The sequence below is a fragment of the Oncorhynchus mykiss genome, chromosome 14 (assembly GCF_013265735.2).
Source record: "Oncorhynchus mykiss isolate Arlee chromosome 14, USDA_OmykA_1.1, whole genome shotgun sequence".
NCBI classification, from domain to species: Eukaryota; Metazoa; Chordata; class Actinopteri; order Salmoniformes; family Salmonidae; genus Oncorhynchus; species Oncorhynchus mykiss.
The window spans coordinates 8,549,709-8,569,502 of record NC_048578.1 but is presented as its reverse complement, the minus strand read 5'-3'; the positions used below and the strand labels follow the sequence as shown (position 1 = coordinate 8,569,502).

Below are 19,794 nucleotides of genomic sequence, written 5' to 3'. Positions count from 1 at the left end.
CAATGCAGTTTAAAAATATGAATAAGAAATAAAAGTAACACGAATTTAAAGAGCAGAGTAAAATAACAATAGCGAGACTACAGTTGAAGTCGGAAGTTTACATACACTTAGGTTGTCATTAAAACTAGTTTTTCAACCACTCCACACATTTCTTGTTAACAAACTATAGTTTTGGCAAGTCGGTTAGGACATCTGCTTTGTGCATGACACAAGTAATTTTTCCCAAAATTGTTTACAGACAGATTATTTCACTTATAATTCACTGTATCACAATTCCAGTGGGTCAGAAGTTTAAATTGTAGAAATCCACAAGTCTGGGTCATCCTTGGGAGCACTTTCCAAACGCCTGAAGGTACCACATTCATCTGTACAAACAATAGTACACAAGTATAAACACCATGGGACCACACAGCCGTCATACCTCTAAGGAAGGAGACACGTTCTGACTCCTAGAGATTAACGTAGTTCGGTGTGAAAAGTGCAAATCAATCCCAGAACAACAGCAAAGGACCTTGTGAAGATGCTGGAGGAAACAGGTACAAAAGTATCTATATCCACAGTAAAATATGTCCTATTTCGATGTAACCTGAAAGGCCACTCAGCAAGGAAGAAGCCACTGCTCCAAAACCGCCATAAAAAAGCCAGACTACGGTTTGCAACTACACATGGAGGATGAAGCTGTTGCTGAAACTGTGGCCCTGTTCGAAGGGGACAGAGGTTACTGGGAACATAAGGGAGGAAGAGGACGCAGAGCAGAAAGAGTAGGCGTTTGTTGCCTCTAAGCTTTGAAGTGACCTAACAGCCTCATTGCCTTCTGCCTGAGTCTCACTGATGGTGGTGTTTAGGAGGCTGTCTTCTCCTAATGGCCCACTGCCAAGCTGACTTATGGGGTTGAGAATGCAGGAAAGGCCCAGGTCTTGGTTTGCTATCTAGGCCCTCGTTGTCAGACATCCCATCTCCTCCATCCATGTTGTCTTGGAGTCTCTGTCTGAGGATCAGAGCTAGATTGGTGGTTGGATGAGCTTGCAATATGTCCCTTCGGGCTGAGTATGTCTTTCTCTTCATTTGCTGGCTCATCCTGTGTCCTCAGATGGGAATGGAGGATCATTGAACACACCTGCTGTGTCTGGATAGGAGGAGTTCACCTGCACACTCTTCACCACTACATCCATCTTCTGATCCTTATCCCTCCACTCTGACTTTCACTTTAAACATGATCCCTCCATTCACCAGAAAACCCTCTGTGTGACCCTCTCCCCTATCCTCCCACGTCCCTCCCACACTACTATCTGATTGGCTAGGCAGCTGTATCTCTTGTTGTATTACTACTCCCAGTCTCATACTTTATTATTCCTCGTCCCCCTTGGTGAGCCCTCCTCATAATTCTCCTCTGAGAAGTCTCTCCCCCCTCACCAGCAGAGAATGGGCCCCTATAACAAACGGCACCACCTCTGTGGGGAAATTAAACTCCTCAAATCTTGTTGCAAAAGTTTCAGTTAATCTAAAAACTACATCAAGGGAGTGATCTGTACTGATGACTTAATAGAGTTGAGCAGTGTAGAGAAATGGAGCGTTTTGTTTGGGCTTAAATCAGAGGTGAAGAGAACCGATTTATTTTTAAAATATGTACGTTTTTCAATCATGTCAATAACTGTTTTATCCCTCCCATGTAGTCGCAAATTAGGTCCATTCAACTGATTGAAGAGGTCACACCCTAAACTCACATAGCGACCCTCATCTGGTTTGAGCGCCACATTTTTTGCTAAAAAGAAAATGTATATTTTTGTTGGGGGGGGGGGTCTTGCCTGTTTTGCATGTTATTTTGGCATTAATACGTGTCACACACAGTTTGCAAACAATGTAAAAAAATAGATACATCATTGAGTTAATAAAGCAGCATACAAACATGGTCTCTTTTTTGTTTTCTTGAGTAAGTCAGCTCCAAAATGCAGGTGTTTCAGCCTAGCTCAGTGCTTTCTGTGGTGGTGGGACATGCCAGCGGAAAATACGGACCATTGTGCGGTGATTGGCTCAGTGTTCTGTCACTCATGGGGACACTACGTCACCGCCAAGTCTAAGGGTAGAGCTAGAAAATTCTAGCCCCCTGGGTGCTGCCATAGAGTTACATTAGAAGTGCCCCTCCAAGAAGGCTCAAGGTCATTGGCCACAGATAAAATGACATCAGATCACGTTATATGTATAGTAGATTTGATTGGACTTTCAAAATCTTAGCTAGCAGTCATCATCATGAATCAAGTCGACAATCTACTGGCAAATCCTTTGTAATCCTTGTCATATGAAGAGAACAATGAAGAGAAATTATAGATAAAACGTATCGGTGCTCATCGGCCATTGGACATAAACATTACACAACAAGTTAGAAATCGAAAATTCAACAATGAGTGGTTTGGAAGGAATCAGTGACAGTGGCTAACTGCAAGCATGGCAAAGAAATCACTAGCCTGCTATTCAGTGGAGTGGCTATGTGGTCCCAAATCTGGGATTAAGGGGTTCTTTTTCATGTTTAAAATGATAAACATTCAACATTGGCTATGTTGACAATGAAGCATTATTTGTGCCGAGCTGTTAAATCGGAACTGTGAAAACTTGACTTAAGACAACTGGGAAGTCGGGTATAAACGAGCTCCGACTGGGAAAGTACGTCCTGAACGGTCATCCAACTCGGAATTGTAAATGCAGCCTCTTTCTAGAGCTACGACCTAAAGATCAATGACATCATCATGATTCGACCTTGTTTTTTGCAAGTTCCCAGTTGTTTTGAATGCACCATAAATCCAGAGAATGCCAGACTTTGATGACAAAATTTGCCAACGAAGGACCGCCGAGCCACCTTCCTGTTCAAGTGGGCAAAGCACAACAAGGTGAGTCGAAAATGTTTATTACTGCATAAATGATGTAATATGCCAGGGAGATATGTATACTGTAGCTAAGAAAGTAATACTATGTGTATGTTGTGTAGTAATATGTTAGTAGCCCATGTACCTCACCCTAATAATTTGGTCTATTTACCCCTCTTAATTACACCTACGGTTTTGACTTGGTGGTGCAAATGTAGCCAATAACCTGTTTTAGAGAAATGTAATCATTGAATATTGTAAAAGCTTTCATTGTCTGTTTATATGCCCCCTTTATTTATCCTATGGTTCTGACTTGGTGTACAGGGAGAACACTGTAAGAACAGCCCATGTTCTGAATTCTGTCGCTGTACATTTCAAAAGTGCTAAACAAATAGTTGTAGGGAAATGGAGTGTTTTGTTTGGGCTCAAATCATAGGAGAAAATAGCACATTTAATCAGAAAATATGTTTCTCAATAATGTCAATAACTGTTTTATCCCTCCCATGTAGTTGCAAATTAAGATGTCACTCCCTAAACTCACATAGGCTGCTCTCTTGAGAGCAGTGTCGACCAGTCGCTCTACATTTCAAAAGTGCTAAACAAATAGTTATATTGACTACATCCAAGCTAGCTCGCTCAAATGTCTTAATCGAAATTACTGATTGCCTCATCCCATTGCTGTCCCCTTATGCCATAGTTTGTACATCTACATTTTCATTAGAAACCACAAGTCAGCCATATCAGCTATGTTTTTTTAAAGGCAGTAAATGAGGCTGAATGAACTGTTTCGCTGCCAGACTAGGCTCCGCTGATAGCCAGGTGTAGCAGTGGTAAGATGTTGGGACAGCTTTATGTAGGCCCTAACAGTTTGTGGGCAACTTTTGACACCGATATAGCACAATTAATGCATTGTTTAGTGGCGTTTCTGGCATGCATCTTTCTTTTTTGCCCCACCATTATTTACATGCTAAAATCGCCACTGCTTGAGAGCATTACCCTTGCTTAGCCACTGAAAGTCATGATGTAATAGAAGATCATGGAGCTCAGCAAACTACGAAACAAGCAATGTTAGGCTATATGTTGATCGGATAAAGTTTATGATAGTCATAACTGAGTCCATGTTTTTTTTAAACTCATCGCTGAGTTAAAGGCAAAGCACACGGGTGTATCAGGCAGTGAGGTGATCTCATCTGCGGTGAAAGACACAGTTAGCAGCTGATTGGCTGCAACAATAAATGGCTATGAGTTCGTTTTCAGAGAAATATTTTCAACCCTTCAATTTATCCACTGTCCACCACATTTAGGATTGCTAATTACTGAAATGTATACTGAACAAAAATATAAAAGCAACATATAAGTGTAAGCAACATATATAGGTGTTGGTTCCATTTTTCATGAGCTGAAATAAAATATGTAAAAAAATGCCAGTTTAATTCTCTCAAATTTTATGCACATTTGCTTACATCCCTCTTAGTGAGCATTTATCATTTGCCAAGATAATCCATCCGCCGGACAGGTGTGGCATATCACAAAGCTGATTAAACAGCTTTGTGCTGAGGGCAATGAAAAGCCACTCTAAAATGCGCATTTTTGTCACACAACACAATGTCACAGATATCTCAAGTCTTGAGGGAGCATGCAATTGGCATGCTGACTGCAGGAATGTCCACCAGAGCTGTTGCCAGATAATTGAATGTTAATTTCTCTACCATAAACCGCCTCCGATGTCATTTTAGAGAATTTGGCAGTACATCCAACCAGCTTGACAACCGCATACCATGTTTAACCACACCAGCCCAGAACCTCCACATCCAGCTTTTTCACATGTGGGATCGTCTGAGACTCAGGAGTATTTATGTCTGTAATAACTTTTGTGGGGGAAAACTCATTCTGATTGGCTGGGTCTGGCTCCCAAGTGGGTGAACCTATGACCTCCCAGGCCCAACCATGGCTGCGCCTTCTTGCTCGCACTTCATTCGTGCATGCATCCCATCCCTTCTTAAGTAATAATATATGAGAACATTTTGCAATCTTATCTGAAGAAAAACCCTGCATTTGAAATAATTGCATTGTCTGTTTACACTGATTCAGTTATGAATGAAATCACCAGCTTCATGGTCAGAATTCTGATGTCCTCAAAAATAAGACAAGAGCGCCCCCCATTTGGCATATTCAGGTAATGATGGTTGCTGTACTGCACTGCTTGAGAGTTCTTCTCCCTTGCCTTCATGATGCCGTGGAGTCCAAGGGGCAAGCAGTTATCTATGAGGGAAGCAAATTTGGTATAATACCCTCTGCCATCCTATTTGTTGTATACCTGAGAATCTACAGAATATCTTCAAATGAACAGTTCAAGGGGTCTTGCTTTTGGGCATTGCTTTTTCAAGAAATGTATACCTGATAATTACCAAAAACCATGCAATCAATATTTAAACATGTCTTCTCTTTATTGCATGTGATGACCAACAAAATTCACATGTCCAATTACACAACACTCTCATTGAGGGACCATGGAAAAGATCGCCAAAACACTCAAAACAAAATCAGATGTTCTCTTATTGAGCACTAACATAAAAGGTAACCATGAAAAATAAGATGACACATCGATGACTACAAATTACATCTTAATGTTCAAGTGCAATGGGAGGACACAACGTAATGTCTTCACTGTAGCCTATAAAGAAGTCTTCCATATAGGATCCGTATGATGGTGTTTAGCTCGCCGCTTTGTTAATTGTTCCCCTGTTATGGTGATGTCCATCGACCTTGTTGCATTAAACTGCCCAAGTGGGAATACTGGAGGCAGATGGTCTCAAATGCTGTCCAACTTCTTCAAGATATACGGAGCTGTGTGGGGGCAAAGGAAAGAAATAGTCAAACTTAACTTAGTAAATTATCCATAAAATGTTCCTTTTTGATTGAGGTGCTGTTTATGGTCAAAATATATATCAAAACCCTTGGGGATATTATCTAGATTAATGACCATTCATTCTCATGCAAAGACCAGAAAGCTGGCTCCCAGGTCAAAAGAAGGGAACCTGATGGATGATTTGTAAAGGATCACGTCTAGTGATGTCATTGATTCACTGTACATTCTCCTGTCTGAACACTGAGCAGGTGAGTGCGACATGCATTACAGTCTGTGCCATCTTGGATCCTTGGGACCTCCCTACTCCATTGAAGTTGGGTTTCGGGATACACTGACCCATATATTACACAATATATTGTGAGATAATGGCAGTGTTCGAGAGTTTAATAACCGTAATGTATCATGGGTAAATTGTGACTGACTGATCTATAAATAACAATGAGTAGTTATTTATGATGCAAGGTTCTTTGTAAGTCGGCAGTCGCTGACACGGTCGGCTGCAATGCAGAACAAGCAGAACGTGTGCAACCCGAGAGCAATGTGAAAACCAATACTTACTGGCTCTGAGAAGGGCAATATAGATTAGAAAATTGCGCACGGACGAGATTACATCCTGTCGCATCTTTTTCTTCATCTCCTCTGGGTCCATTTTCGGCTCTAACCCCTCGAGTTTAAACATCTCGGCGTGGTCTGTAAAGGTTTTATACTCTATCCTCACCTGATTGTGATTTTATGGCTGAGGTTTCCTTAGTATTATGCTGGCCCTTTGCCTTGATTCTCGGAGCCCTACTCGTGCTTGTTGACGGACGCGTGACTGTTTAAACCGGAAATTGCGTTTAAGGATTACTTTAAGTACAATGTCCGTAGAGGTACAAACTCTACAATGGGGGGGAAGGCAAAGCAATAAATATGTATTTATGAGGAATTTCTCCTAACCCAAGTCTTGCCTATTTATCAATTTAAACGTTTGTCTAAAATATATATTTTTTAAAGGTGACTAAATAAAAAACATATTTTGTGATTGTTTTTTATTATTGTTTATTACAATATACTGTCATTCTTACTTGTTTGCGGACACAGTTTTTTCTCATAGTTTTATCATCGTTATTGAATATGTTACTATCAAGCATGATCTTTCTTGCCTTCAATCCAACTGACCTTGTGAGGGAAGGTCCTCAAGGCCGACGGGGAGGGAGCGAACAATAATGAGTGTGGAGGAGAGGGAGGAAAAATTGATAGAGCGAGAGAGAGCAGGAGAAAACGAAGGGAGGGAGGGAGTGGGATATTTCTGAGCTCAGGGCCGGGGATTAAACGGTCGAGAACAGTCCCAATACGATGACAGTACGCACCACACCGTCCGGGACACGTATTCTACCGATTCCGACAAGCTATTCTGTCTGCTCTCTCTCTTTAGTCACTTCATTGGGCCCTCCCGGTTCACAACCCTGGTCTGTCTCTTTCTGTAGAACACGAGGTGAGTTCGTTTTTTCGTTATTTTATTTTCATCTTTATTGTCAAACTGACTGTGGACGAATGGTGAAGAAGCCTGGGTGTATGCTTCTGCGTGCACCTTGCATTGATTGGAAGAATATCTTGCGATATTTTTCACATAGAAAAAATACATCAAATCCTATCTGAATGATTTGGATTTCGTGCTGGTCCCGGTTTCCAGTGCCCCTGTTTCTAAAAACAGGAATAGAGAGATCTAAATCGGATTAAGATTATTTTAGGAAACAATTAAAATTTGACTTTTTTTTTTCTCTTTGTTTCCGGGCTAATCTGGCATGACTGCTGTCACCGATTATATCTCGGGTCAGTTTGGTCCTTGCGGGTGAACAATACGAACACAACATAATACACGTTTATATCTGTGTTATAAAACCTTTCAATATTTGATTTCGACCTATCCAAAATTGCTAATGAATTGGGGGTGAAACTATTGTGCGGTGGTGGACTATTGATATTCTATTCTATTTTGTTTTATTATTGCATGCTGAGCAGCGCACTCCCATGCATTTCGTATTGACGTGGTTATTTTGTCGTTGATTCATAACCATCCTCATCTTATCCATCCAGGAGACTCGCACATGCATTCTGCATGGCCAATACGCAACCAGTGGAATTCTGTGCAGCATGAAATTGGTGTCACTTAATGCAAATGGACAGAGAGTACAAATGGAATCAGAGTAGATCCATAGATGGTGACCGACGTCTCTAGTGGTGTAGTAAAACGCCTTTATATTAAATGGCCAATATGTCTTGTTATCAATGGGCATCGGGCCGTTGGCGAGGTGTGGAGAGAGACAGAATCAGCCTTTTTCCTCATGCGCGTATCCATAGGTTTGTAAAAATGCGACGTTAATTCAGTGCACGTTTCCATTCCATGCGAAGCAAGAAGAGCGCAACACAACTAGACCGGAACAATGCGTTTGCCGTTCTGTGTCCTTTATTTAATGCATGACATGATTTAATATGACCACTGATTCTGATTATATATAGGCCATACATGTGCTCTACTGTACACAAAATGTACATGGGGCCCAGGAGATGATGTATTTAATGTCACAGAATATTAGGCTATCACTGACTAGTTAATGTTCACATATGGACATTCCTACACACTCACACATGCTGACACATATAGCCTGCATCATCTCACACATGGGTGGTTGTTGTCCTGGTCTTGTGCTGCCCTATGGGCGTGACTGCTCAGTGAGGGTGTTTGAGTGTGTGTCTGTGTAGGTGTGTGTGATTGTGAGTGTGTGAACACATGTGTATATGTGCAAGTGTGTGTGTGTGTGTGTGTGTGTGTGTGTCTGTGTGTTGCCAGTGCTGCTTTGCCAGTACTGCGTTGTGCATGATGACTCAGGGATGCATGATGACTCAGGGATGCATGCTGATTCCGGGATGCATGATGACTCAGGGATGCATGTTATAACATGTGATGGAACTGTTGCTCTGAGGTCACTCAGCCAGCGGAGAAATGCGAATGGGATGACACTCACATCAGGAAAGGCTCACTGCCTGTCTGTCTGCCTGTCTGCCTATCTGCCTCTCTCCCTGTCTGTCTGCCTGTCTGTCTGCTTGTCTGTCTGCCTAACTGTCTGCCTGCCTGTGCTGGGATCTACCCCGCTGAGTGCTCTTCTGCCCTACTTACGGCTGGCTCCCTCTTACCCTGGAGCCTCCACATCTCAAATGGCAGCCTATTCCCTACACAGTGCACTACTTTTGATTCAAGCCACAGTGGCGTCATTTAATATTTAGCCCTTCTTGTCTCTAGGGCAGTTTGAGTTGTGTGCTGGTGTCTGTTCCTACTGATCAGTCAGCCAATCGATCACCAGACCAACTAATAATGGCGGTCATTAAGTAATTAGATGCATGTTATTGCCCCAGACACATTTTGGCATCCAGAGACTGTCGGGTTGTCAATCATTTTTTATCTGAACACAAATCCATTTAATGGTTGGGCTGTCTTTCTGTTTGTCTTCTCAGAGTGTTATAATGGGTTGGATTGGCCAATGGACCAGCACTGAGACATACTGTGCACCATAAATCCACTGTATACTCTAGAGTCCCTTCCAGACATAACAGCACCATGATCTATGGACATGTAAAAAGGTTTGGCCTAGACATAAGAGAAGCAGAGGTCACTCATCCCAGACTTATGTCCAATCCCAAATCATCCCCAAGCTCCTTTTACATGATTGGATAGTTTAAGATTAAGATTACTTTATTTGTCAATTGTACACAAGGTTCAACCAAAATTTGACTTCCACTTTATTCCAACCCCTCCTAAACATATATACAGGTTGAGTAGGGAGCTTCTACGCTGGAGCAGTTGTTGTGGGGGGTTAATTACCTTGCTCAGTGGCACAACGGCAGGCAATCACATGAAGAATTTCCGGCGCCGACAGAGATGGCCGCCTCGCTTCGCGTTCCTAGGAAACTATGCAGTTTTTAGTTTTTTTTACGGGTTATTTCTTACATTGGTACCCCAGGTAATCTTAGGTTTCATTACATACAGTCGAGAAGAACTACTGAATATAAGAGCAACGTCAACTCACCATCAGTACGACCAGGAATATGACTTTCCCGAAGCGGATCCTGTGTCCTGCCTTCCACCCAGGACAACGGAATGGATCCCAGCCTGCGACCCAAAACAAAGACATCGTAAAAGAGGGAAACGTAGCGGTCTTCTGGTCAGGTTCCGGAGACGGGCACATCACACACCACTCCCTAGCATACTACTCGCCAATGTCCAGTCTCTTGACAACAAGGTTGATGAAATCCGAGCAAGGGTAGCATTCCAGAGGGACATCAGAGACTGTAACGTTCTTTGCTTCACGGAAACATGGCTCACTTGAGAGACGCTAACGGAATCGGTGCAGCCAGCTGGTTTCTTCACGCATCGCGCCGACAGAAACAAACATCTTTCTGGTAAGAAGAGGGGCGGGGGCGTATGCCTTATGATTAACGAGACGTGGTGTGACCACAACAACATACAGGAACTCAAGTCCTTCTGTTCACCTGACTTAGAATTCCTTACAATCAAATGTCGTCCGCATTATCTACCAAGGGAATTCTCTTCGATTATAATCACAGCCGTATATATTTCCCCCCAAGCAGACACATAGTTGGCCCTGAACAAACTTTATTTGACTCTTTGCAAACTGGAAACCACATATCCTGAAGCTGCATTCATTGTAGCTGGGGATTTTAACAAGGCTAATCTGAAAACAAGACTCCCTAAATTGTATCAGCATATCGATTGTGCAACCAGGGCTGGTAAAACCTTGGATCATTGCTATTCTAACTTCCGCAACGCATATAAGGCCCTCCCCCGCCCTCCTTTTGGAAAAGCTGACCACGACTCCATTTGGTTGCTTCCTGCCTACAGACAGAAACTAAAACAAGAAGCTCCCGCACTCAGGTCTGTTCAACGCTGGTCCGACCAATCTGATTCCACGCTTCAAGACTGCTTCGATCACGTGGACTGGGATATGTTCCGCATTGCGTCCAACAACAACATTGACGAATACGCTGATTCGGTGAGCGAGTTTATTAGAAAGTGCATTGATGATGTCGTTCCCATAGCAACGATTAAAACATCCCCAAACCAGAAACTATGGATTGATGGCAGCATTCGCGTGAAACTGAAAGCGCGAACCACTGCTTTTAACCAGGGAAAGGTGACCGGAAACATGACCGAATACAAACAGTGTAGCTATTCTGTCAGGTGCGTGAATGAGGACCCAAAAGCGAATTAACAAACAGAGTTTCTTTAATGATGAACACACGTGGGCTCAGATGGACAGGTAGATTCCGACAGGACAGGACAAGGTTGCAGCAAACACGATGATAGTCTGGTTCAGGCATGAGACACACAAACAAGAATCCGACAAGGACAGGAACAAAAACAGAGAGAGATATAGGGACCTAATCAGAGGGAAAAAGGGAACAGGTGGGAAAAGGGGTAAATGAGGTAGTCAGAGAAGACAAGGAACAGCTGGGGGAAAGAGGGACAGAAACGGTAACCTAGTACGACCAGCAGAGGGAGACAGGGTGAAAGGAAAGGACAGAAACAAGACAACATGACAATACATAACAGTACCCCCCCACTCACCGAGCGCCTCCTGGCGCACTCGAGGAGGAAACCTGGCGGCAACGGAGGAAATCCTCGATCAGCGCACGGTCCAGCACGTCCCGAGAGGGAACCCAACTCCTCTCCTCAGGACCGTACCCCTCCCAATCTACGAGGTACTGGTGACCACGGCCCCGAGGACGCATGTCCAAAATCCTACGGACCCTGTAGATGGGTGCGCCCTCGACAAGGATGGGGGGGGGGGGGGAAGACGAGCGGGGGCGCGAAGAACGGGCTTGATACAGGAGACATGGAAGACCGGGTGGACGCGACGAAGGTATCGCGGAAGAAGAAGTCGAACTGCGACAGGATTAATGACCCGAGAAATACGGAACGGACCAATGAACCGCGGGGTCAACTTGCGAGAAGCCGTCTTAAGGGGAAGGTTCTGAGTGGAGAGCCAAACTCTCTGACCGCGACAATATCTAGGACTCTTAGTTCTACGCTTATTAGCAGCCCTCACAGTCTGCGTCCTATAACGGCAGAGTGCAGACCTGACCCTCTTCCAGGTGCGCTCGCAACGTTGGACAAAAGCCTGAGCGGAGGGGACGCTGGACTCGGCGAACTGAGATGAGAACAGCGGAGGCTGGTACCCGAGGCTACTCTGAAAAGGAGATAGCCCGGTCGCAGACGAAGGAAGCGAGTTGTGGGCGTACTCTGCCCAGGGGAGCTGTTCTGACCAAGACGCAGGGTTGCGAAAAGAAAGACTGCGTAAGATGCGACCAATAGTCTGATTGGCCCGTTCTGCTTGACCGTTAGACTGGGGGTGAAAGCCGGAAGAGAGACTGACGGAAGCCCCAATCAAACGGCAAAACTCCCTCCAAAATTGAGACGTGAATTGCGGACCTCTGTCCGAAACGACGTCTGACGGAAGGCCATGAATTCTGAAAACATTCTCGATGATGATTTGTGCCGTCTCTTTAGCAGAAGGAAGCTTAGCAAGGGGAATGAAATGAGCCGCCTTAGAGAACCTATCGACAACCGTAAGAATAACAGTCTTCCCCGCTGACGAAGGCAGTCCGGTGACAAAATCTAAGGCGATGTGAGACCACGGTCGAGAGGGAATGGGAAGCGGCCTGAGACGGTCGGCAGGAGGGGAGTTACCGGACTTAGTCTGCGCGCAGACCGAACAAGCAGCCACGAAACGACGCGTGTCATGCTCCCGGGTGGGCCACCAAAAACGCTGGCGAATGGAAGCAAGCGTACCCCGAACGCCAGGGTGGCCGGCTAACTTGGCAGAGTGAGCCCACTGAAGAACGGCCAGACGAGTAGGAACGGGAACGAAAAGAAGGTTCCTAGGACAAGCGCGCGGCGACGGAGTGTGAGTGAGCGCTTGCTTTACCTGCCTCTCAATTCCCCAGACAGTCAACCCGACAACACGCCCCTCAGGGAGAATCCCCTCGGGGTCAGTGGAGGCTACTGAAGAACTGAAGAGACGAGATAAAGCATCAGGCTTGGTGTTCTTAGAGCCCGGACGATAAGAAATCACGAACTCGAAACGAGCGAAAAACAGCGCCCAACGCGCCTGACGCGCATTAAGTCGTTTGGCAGAACGGATGTACTCAAGGTTCCTATGGTCAGTCCAAACGACAAAAGGAACGGTCGCCCCCTCCAACCACTGTCGCCATTCGCCTAGGGCTAACCGGATGGCGAGCAGTTCGCGGTTTCCCACATCATAGTTACGTTCCGACGGCGACAGGCGATGAGAAAAATACGCGCATGGGTGGACCTTGTCCTCAGAGAGGGAGCGCTGAGAAAGAATGGCTCCCACGCCCACCTCTGACGCGTCAACCTCGACAACGAACTGTCTAGAGACGTCAGGTGTAACAAGGATAGGAGCGGATGTAAAACGATTCTTGAGGAGATCAAAAGCTCCCTGGGCGGAAACGGACCACTTAAAGCACGTCTTGACAGAAGTAAGGGCTGTGAGAGGAGCTGCCACCTGACCGAAATTACGGATGAAACGACGATAGAAGTTCGCGAAGCCGAGAAAGCGCTGCAGCTCGACGCGTGACTTAGGGGCGGGCCAATCAATGACAGCTTGGACCTTAGCGGGATCCATCTTAATGCCTTCAGCGGAAATAACAGAACCGAGAAATGTGACGGAGGAGGCATGAAAAGAGCACTTCTCAGCCTTCACAAAAAGACAATTCTCTAAAAGGCGCTGGAGGACACGTCGAACGTGCTGAACATGAATCTGGAGTGACGGTGAAAAAATCAGGATGTCGTCAAGGTAAACGAAAACAAAGATGTTCAGCATGTCTCTCAGGACATCATTGACTAATGCCTGAAAGACAGCTGGAGCGTTAGCGAGGCCGAAAGGAAGAACCCGGTATTCAAAGTGCCCTAACGGAGTGTTAAACGCCGTCTTCCACTCGTCCCCCTCCCTGATGCGCACGAGATGGTAAGCGTTACGAAGGTCCAACTTAGTGAAAAACCTGGCTCCCTGCAGGATCTCGAAGGCTGAAGACATAAGAGGAAGCGGATAACGATTCTTCACTGTTATGTCATTCAGCCCTCGATAATCTATGCAGGGGCGCAGGGACCCGTCCTTCTTCTTAACAAAAAAGAACCCCGCTCCGGCGGGAGAGGAGGAGGGGACTATGGTACCGGCGGCAAGAGCTACAGACAAATAATCTTCGAGAGCCTTACGTTCGGGAGCCGACAGAGAGTATAGTCTACCCCGGGGGGGAGTGGTTCCCGGAAGGAGATCAATACTACAATCATACGACCGGTGTGGAGGAAGAGAGGTGGCCCTGGACCGACTGAACACCGTGCGCAGATCGTGATATTCCTCCGGCACCCCTGTCAAATCACCAGGCTCCTCCTGTGAAGAAGAGACAGAGGAAACAGGAGGGATAGCAGACATTAAACATTTCACATGACAAGAGACGTTCCAGGAGAGGATAGAATTACTAGACCAATTAATGGAAGGATTATGACAAACTAGCCAGGGATGGCCCAAAACAACAGGTGTAAAAGGTGAACGAAAAATTAAAAAAGAAATGGTTTCGCTATGATTACCAGAAACAGTGAGCGTTAAAGGTAGCGTCTCACGCTGAATCCTGGGGAGAGGACTACCATCCAGGGCGAACAAGGCCGTGGACTCCCTTAACTGTCTGAGAGGAATGTCATGTTCCCGAGCCCAGGTCTCGTCCATAAAACAGCCCTCCGCCCCAGAGTCTATTAAGGCACTGCAGGAAGCTGACGAACCAGTCCAGCGTAGATGGACCGACAAGGTAGTGCAGGATCTTGAAGGAGAGACAGGAGTAGTAGCGCTCACCAGTAGCCCTCCGCTTACTGATGAGCTCTGGCTTTTACTGGACATGAAGTGACAAAATGACCAGCAGAACCGCAATAGAGACAGAGGCGGTTGGTGATTCTCCGTTCCCTCTCCTTAGTCGAGATGCGGATACCTCCCAGCTGCATAGGCTCAGCTCCCGAGCCGGCAGAGGAAGATGGTAGTGATGCGGAGAGGGGGGCAACGGAGAACGCGAGCTCCTTTCCACGAGCTCGGTGACGAAGATCAACCCGTCGCTCAATGCGAATAGCGAGTTCAATCAAGGAATCCACGCTGGAAGGAACCTCCCGGGAGAGAATCTCATCCTTTACCTCTGCGCGGAGACCCTCCAGAAAACGAGCGAGCAAAGCCGGCTCGTTCCAGCCACTGGAGGCAGCAAGAGTGCGAAACTCAATAGAGTAGTCTGTTATGGATCGATTACCTTGACATAGGGAAGACAGGGCCCTGGAAGCCTCCTCCCCAAAAACAGATCGATCAAAAACCCGTATCATCTCCTCCTTAAAGTCCTGATACTGGTTAGTACACTCAGCCCTTGCCTCCCAGATTGCCGTGCCCCACTCACGAGCCCGTCCAGTAAGGAGAGATATGACGTAGGCGACACGAGCAGTGCTCCTGGCGTAAGTGTTGGGCTGGAGAGAAAACACAATATCACACTGGGTGAGGAACGAGCGGCATTCAGTGGGCTCCCCAGAGTAACACGGCGGGTTATTGATTCTGGGCTCCGGAGATTCGAAAGCCCTGGAAGTGGCCGGTGGATCGAGGCGGAGATGGTGAACCTGTTCTGTGAGGTTGGAGACTTGGGTGGCCAGGGTCTCAACGGCATGTCGAGCAGCAGACAATTCCTGCTCGTGTCTGCCTAGCATCGCCCCCTGGATCTCGACGGCTGAGTGGAGAGGATCCGAAGTCGCTGGGTCCATTCTTGGTCGGATTCTTCTGTCAGGTGCGTGAATGAGGACCCAAAAGCGAATTAACAAACAGAGTTTCTTTAATGATGAACACACGTGGGCTCAGATGGACAGGTAGATTCCGACAGGACAGGACAAGGTTGCAGCAAACACGATGATAGTCTGGTTCAGGCATGAGACACACAAACAAGAATCCGACAAGGACAGGAACAAAAACAGAGAGAGATATAGGGACCTAATCAGAGGGAAAAAGGGAACAGGTGGGAAAAGGGGTAAATGAGGTAGTCAGAGAAGACAAGGAACAGCTGGGGGAAAGAGGGACAGAAACGGTAACCTAGTACGACCAGCAGAGGGAGACAGGGTGAAAGGAAAGGACAGAAACAAGACAACATGACAATACATAACATATTCCGTCCGCAAGGCAATCAAAGAAGCTAAGCGTCAGTATAGAGACAAAGTAGAGTCACAATTCAACGGCTCAGACACAAGAGTTATGTGGCAGGGTCTACAGTCAATCACGGATTACAAAAAGAAAACCAACCCCGTCACGGACCAGGATGTCTTGCTCCCAGGCAGACTAAATAACTTTTTTGCCCGCTTTGAGGACAATACAGTGCCACTGACACGGCCCGCTACCAAAACCTGCGGACTGTCCTTCACTGCAGCCGACGTGAGGAAAACATTTAAACGTGTTAACCCTCGCAAGGCTGCAGGCCCAGACGGCATCCCCAGCCGCGTCCTCAGAGCATGCGCAGACCAGCTGGCTGGTGTGTTTACGGACATATTCAATCAATCCTTATCCCAGTCTGCTGTTCCCACATGCTTCAAGAGGGCCACCATTGTCCCTGTTCCCAAGAAAGCTAAGGTAACTGAGCTAAACGACTACCGCCCCGTAGCACTCACTTCCGTCATCATAAAGTGCTTTGAGAGACTAGTCAAGGACCATATCACCTCCACCCTACCTGACACCCCAGACCCACTCCAATTTGCTTACCGCCCAAATAGGTCCACAGACGATGCAATCTCAACCATACTGCACACTGCCCTAACCCATCTGGACAAAAGGAATACCTATGTGAGAATGCAGTTCATCGACTACAGCTCAGCATTTAACACCATAGTCCCCTCCAAGCTCGTCATCAAGCTCGAGACCCTGGGTCTCAACCCCGCCCTGTGCAACTGCGTACTGGACTTCCTGACGGGCCGCCCCCAGGTGGTGAGGGTAGGTAACAACATCTCCACCCCGCTGACCCTAAACACTGGGGGCCCACAAGGGTGCGTTCTGAGCCCTCTCCTGCACTCCCTGTTCACCCATGACTGCTTGGCCATGCACGCCTCCAACTCAATCATCAAGTTTGCGGACAACACTACAGTGGTAGGCTTGATTACCAACAATGACGAGACGGCCTACACGGAGGAGGTGAGGGCCCTCGGAGTGTGGTGTCAGGAAAATAACCTCACTCTCAACGCCAACAAAACAAAGGAGATGATTGTGGACTTCAGGAAACAGCAGAGGGAGCACCCCCCTATCCACATCGATGGGACAGTGGTGGAGAGGGTAGTAAGTTTTAAGTTCCTCGGCGTACACATCACGGACAAACTGAATTGGTCCACCCACACAGACAGCGTCGTGAAGAAGGCGCAGCAGCGCCTCTTCAACCTCAGGAGGCTGAAGAAATTCGGCTTGTCACCAAAAGCACTCACAAACTTCTACAGATGCACAATCGAGAGCATCCTGTCGGGCTGTATCACCGCCTGGTACAGCAACTGCTCCGCCCACAACCGTAAGGCTCTCCAGAGGGTAGTGAGGTCTGCACAACGCATCACCGGGGGCAAACTACCTACCCTCCAGGACACCTACACTACCCGATGTCACAGGAAGGCCATAAAGATCATCAAGGACAACAACCACCCAGCCACTGCCTGTTCACCCCGCTATCATCCAGAAGGCGAGGTCAGTACAGGTGCATCAGAGCAGGGACCAAGAGACTGAAAAACAGCTTCTATCTCAAGGCCATCAGACTGTTAAACAGCCACCACTAACATTAAGGGGCTGCTGCCAACACACTGACCCAACTCCAGCCACTTTAATAATGGGAATTGTTGGAAATTGATGTAAAATATATCACTAGCCACTTTAAACAATGCTACTTAATATAATGTTTACATACCCTACATTACTCATCTCATATGTATATGTATATACTGTACCCTATATCACCTACTGCATCTTTATGTAATACATGTATCACTAGCCACTTTAAACTATGCCACTTTGTTTACATACCCTACATTACTTATCTCATATGTATATGTATATACTGTACTCGATACCATCTACTGCATCTTGCCTATGCCGTTCTGTACCATCACTCATTCATATATCTTTATGTACATATTCTTTATCAATTTACACTTGTGTGTATAAAGTAGTAGTTTTGGAATTGTTAGTTAGATTACTCATTGGTTATTACTGCATTGTCAGAACTAGAAGCACAAGCATTTCGCTACACTCGCATTAACATCTGCTAACCATGTGTATGTGACAAATACATTTGATTTTGATTTGAATTTGATTCCAGCAACCCTCCGGTTGCCAGCTCACTGCTGGATCTTTCCTATCAGACACATGATGTGAACTGGCAACCTTCCGGTTGCTGGCTCACCTCTCTAACCCGCTGAATACCTGCCACCTCTCTAACCGCTAGGCTACCTACCGCTCCATAGGTGGCAGCAATATAGAGAAAATTCCATCTTGCCAGTCAGAGGGCAAGGTGGAGCTGGTATCATATGGTTTACAACCATTCTTTGAGATCAGACCTGTATACATGAAACGCCTATAGGCCGGGCTAGGAACAAGGGGTTGATTTGGAGTATGATTTCTATTCACCCACTTACTTCCCAAGCTCTTCTTCCCAGACAGATAGTGACCTATCCAGGGAGTCCTCTCTCTGACACAATGAAAAACCCCCAGACAAATAACTGGAACACAGCAGACTATTAATCTTCCAATGGCCTAGTATTAAATAGTGCATTGGGGAACTGAAGCTCCCCCCCCCGGTCACCATTGTAAGTGGAGATGAAATGAGTGGTGCACGGCAGGTTCCATCTTAATGATGCTAATGGAATGAGCAGACAGGTGGAATGCAGAACGGGGCGGTAGATTTGATTAGGTCTGGAAGGGAACAGAGAAAACGCAACAAACGGTAACAATCTAACGGAGAGCTCCTGGTGAATAAACAACAGGAGTGGTCTGTCCTTTATGACGTTTCCTAATTATTAATTGTCTCTTTATTTATATTTTTATATACAGTCATTTGATTTATTTGGTTGTTTGTACCGTTATATGTATTTTTAAAGGCACATTATATAACACAACCATATCGTGTCTGGTTTTGCGTCGTGCCTGGACACAGTCTTTAGCCGTGGTATATTGGTCATATTCCACAAACCCCTGAGGTGCCTTAATGCTATTATAAACTGGTTACCAACGTAATTAGAGTAGTAAAAATAAATGTTTTGTCATACCCGTGGTATACGGCCTGATATACCACGGCTGTCAGCCAATCAGCATTCAGGGCTCAAACCACCCAGTTTATATTATATTATATAACACAACTATACAGTGTATGGCTTTCTTTGATGTATTAGTTTGTACTCTGCACAGCCCCTCTCCAATCCTTTTCTGTCTCTGTCGCCTGTTCTGGGCTAGTTTGGTCCGGTTTGGTCTGGTGCAACTCAGTGTCAGACTGAGGTCCTGAACAGATCTGTCTCCCACTGTGCTCCTCCTCATGGGCGGAGGGAGGGGTCGTCCACTCAGGCAGAATTAGGCCTCAGACGTTAATAGCAGACAACTGGTCGATCCCAAAAAAGACCTGTGTTTTTAGTCATAGGCTAAGGCCACATGCAGCCACACAGTGAAAGGGTTTGTATTGGAACATATACCACTACTCTCCCATGTATAAAAGCGTTTTACCTTTATTTAACTAGGCAAGTCAGTTAAGAACAAATTCTTATTTTCAATGACAGCCTAGGAACAGTGGGTTAACTGCCAGAACGGGGGGTTTTGAACTTACAACCTTACAAGTCCAATGCTCTAACCACTAGGCTACCCTGCCGCCTCATTAAAGGTTAAGGATAGAGACAAGGATAGATATACTAATCAAGGTTTTTAAGGATTGGGACTTCTCCACTTTTAGTGATTAAATACTGTATTTAGG

General features: G+C 45.9%; 2 protein-coding genes across 3 annotated transcripts in view; one reads left to right on the top strand and one right to left on the bottom strand.

The window, feature by feature from the left end:
- Positions 1-5,282: 5,282 nt before the first annotated feature.
- Positions 5,283-6,563, bottom strand: LOC110488714 (mitochondrial import receptor subunit TOM5 homolog). Its single transcript, XM_021561033.2, has 2 exons — positions 6,286-6,563; positions 5,283-5,705 (listed from the first exon to the last, which is right to left on the bottom strand). The coding sequence occupies exons 1-2, from the start codon at positions 6,404-6,406 to the stop codon at positions 5,671-5,673; spliced, it is 156 nt and encodes a 51-aa protein (XP_021416708.1). The 5' UTR covers positions 6,407-6,563; the 3' UTR covers positions 5,283-5,670.
- A 446-nt stretch (positions 6,564-7,009) lies between these two features.
- LOC110518941 overlaps positions 7,010-19,794 on the top strand; it is a 50,498-nt gene continuing 37,713 nt past the window's right edge. For both annotated transcript variants that reach the window (XM_036942858.1, XM_036942857.1), the window contains exon 1: positions 7,010-7,201. The gene's annotated coding sequence lies outside the window, so the exon portion shown is untranslated. The remainder of the gene's footprint in view (positions 7,202-19,794) is intronic.

Excerpts from the sequence above, each read along its gene's own strand:
- LOC110488714 (XM_021561033.2), bottom strand. The coding sequence starts at position 6,406 with ATGTTTAAACTCGAGGGGTTAGAGCCGAAAATGGACCCAGAGGAGATG. Across the intron at positions 5,706-6,285 it reads TATTGCCCTTCTCAGAGCCA|CTCCGTATATCTTGAAGAAG; the intron begins GTAAGTATTGGT and ends GCCCCCACACAG.